This window comes from Stegostoma tigrinum, chromosome 11, assembly GCF_030684315.1.
Source record: "Stegostoma tigrinum isolate sSteTig4 chromosome 11, sSteTig4.hap1, whole genome shotgun sequence".
NCBI classification, from domain to species: domain Eukaryota; kingdom Metazoa; phylum Chordata; class Chondrichthyes; order Orectolobiformes; family Stegostomatidae; genus Stegostoma; species Stegostoma tigrinum.
This window is the reverse complement of record NC_081364.1, coordinates 61061309-61063893: the sequence shown is the minus strand read 5'-3', so window position 1 is coordinate 61063893 and position 2585 is coordinate 61061309. Positions and strand designations below refer to the sequence as shown.

The 2585-nt window shown below is 43.7% G+C and overlaps 1 protein-coding gene across 1 annotated transcript; it reads right to left on the bottom strand.

The window, feature by feature from the left end:
* Nucleotides 1-1954: 1954 nt before the first annotated feature.
* Nucleotides 1955-2299, bottom strand: LOC132210196 (2'-deoxynucleoside 5'-phosphate N-hydrolase 1-like). Its single transcript, XM_059649619.1, has one exon. It carries the CDS (start codon nt 2297-2299, stop codon nt 1955-1957), a length of 345 nt encoding a protein of 114 aa, XP_059505602.1.
* Nucleotides 2300-2585: the final 286 nt, after the last annotated feature.

Genomic DNA, 2585 nt, shown 5'->3' with positions numbered 1-2585 from the left:
AGCCTCCCTGCCTCCTCAACAATACTTGCCCCTCCACCTATCTGGGTAATCTGCAAATTTAGTAACAATGCTCTTGCTTCCTTCAATCAGATCATTAATGTGTAATGTGAATAGTTGTGGTCCCAACACTGGCCGCTACAGAACTCCACTAGTTGCGAGCTGCCATCTTAAAAAATACCCCTTTGTTCCAATGTTCTGCCTTCTACCAGTTAGCCAATTCTCTGTCCATGCCAGTGCTTTACCCCAACACCACCGACTGTTGTCTTATTTAGCAGTCTCCTATGCAGAACTTGTCAAAGGCCTTCTAGAAATCCAAATAGATCTTGTTCACTGGCTGTCCTTTGTCTAACTTGCTCAATACCTCCACAAAGATTTCTAACCGATTTATCAAGCATAACCTCCCCTTGAAGGCAGAAACGACTGCAGATGCTGAAAGCTAGAGTCCTCAGATGCTGTCTGAGCTGCTGTGCTTTTCTAGCTCCACACATTTTTTGACTATAAGCTCTTCTTGACGAAACTGTGATAACTCGGCCGTATTTTATGATGCACTTCCAAGTACTCTGCAATCTCAGCCTTAATTGTACCAATGATCAGGGTCAGGCTAACTGGTTTATAATTTTCTGTCTTCTGCCTCCCTCTGTCCATCTACCTGACTTTTCAAAAAATGCATATTCTTGGATATTTAATTCCCAGGCCCAATCCCCTTGCAGCCACATCACTGTGATGCCCAAAACATCAATGCCAATTTTGATCTGTGCTACAAGCTAATTTACATCATTTTTTTGTACTGTGTCCATTTAAGTACAACACCCTCAGTCCTATGTTGACTGAACCCCTTCTCAAAGGTTGTGCCCTTATCTGCCTGAAGTTAGATTCTCGACCCTTTCCATACTCTCCATCCTATTACTTGTTCTGCAAACTTTAATGACCTGTCCTGAGTCCTTCCCTCTTTAACTAGAACAAAGAACAAAGAAAATTACAGCACAGGAACAGGCCCTTCGGCCCTCCAAGCCTATGTCGATCGAGATCCTCTGTCTAACCTGTCATCTATTTTCTAAGGGTCCGTGTCCATTTGCTCCCTGCCCATCCATGTACCTGTCCAGATATATCTTAAAAGACGCTAACGAGGCACCCACCACCCTCTGCGTAAAGAACTTTCCATGCATATCTCCCTTAAACTTTCCTCCTCTCACTTTGAACTCATGACCCCTAGTAATTGAGTCCCCCACTCTGGAAAAAGCTTCTTGCGATCCACCTTGTCTATAACCCTCATGATTTTGTAGACCTCAATCAGGACCCCCTCAATCTCCATCTTTCTAATGAAAATAATCCTAATCTACTCAACCTCTCTTCATAGCTAGCACCCTCCATACCAGGCAGCATCCTGGTGAACCTCCTCTGCACCCTCTCCAAAGCGTCAACATCCTTTTGGTAATGTGGTGACCAGAACTGTACACAGTACTCTAAATGTGGCCGAACCAAAGTCTTTTCCAACTGTAACATGACCTGCCAACTCTTGTACTCAATACCCCGTCCGATGAAGGAAAGCATACCGTACGCCTTCTTGACTACCCTATTGACCTGCGTTGCCAACTTCAGGGAACAATGGACCTGAACACCCAGATCTCTCCGTGTATCAATTTTCCCTGGGACTTTTCCATTTACTGTATAGTTTGCCCTTGAATTAGATCTTCCAAAATGCATCACCTTGCATTTGCCTGGATTGAACTCCATTTTTTTTTGACAGGCTGAGTATTTTATTTGTCTGGAGAGTAGAAACCACAAATACTAGACATAAGCAATTCTTGAGTAGAAGTTCACTTCTCAGGAAAATTATTTTTGGGTGGCTTACTACTCATGCCCGTAGGTGATCTTCAAAATATTGTTGTAGAATAGTTTCCACCTCCTCTTCAGAATAATTCTTGACTTGAAAGTTGGTTCCATTTTCTGCCCCTCAGATCATTGCTGAAAGAACATATTTTGATGATGATCTGAACAGACACAGAATCTTCTGGTTCTTAGCTACAGCCCTTCCAATTTCATAACCAACACCCAAGGAAGGTTGGATAACCCCTGCCACTATTACATTAGCCTCCTGTAGCCACTTCAAATCTTGATTGTTGATGTATTTATCTCCAGGCTTCACTCCATCTTCACCTTTCTCCACTAAATCCGGGTTGCCGATATGCTCAGAATTAACTCGTCCAAATTTCTTCAACTCGTTGATAATCCGACAGGAAATGTCCACATCCTGCCTCCCACCCCTGATGCTCCCACAAAAATAAATCCCAAGACCCATGCTGTCCCTGCACTCTCCACACATGCAGCTTTCCTCTCTCCCTAAGGTGCTGTAATTTTGTTCCTAATTCCTGATATTCCCTAAACAGGACCTCTTACCCACGTTGTTGGTGTCAACATGGATTACAACAACTAGATCCCCCCCCTCCCTTTTCAGTATCCTTCCAAGTTGACTTGAGATGTTCTTCACCTTGGCACCAGATAAACAACACACTCAGTCCTACTCACAAAGGATGCTCTCTGTCCCACAATTATGGAATCGCCCAGCACTTTGCAACTGCTTGACC

What these genes read in the sequence shown, in the direction of transcription:
- LOC132210196 (XM_059649619.1), bottom strand. Translation starts at nt 2,299, where the DNA reads ATGGGTCTTGGGATTTATTTTTGTGGGAGCATCAGGGGTGGGAGGCAG.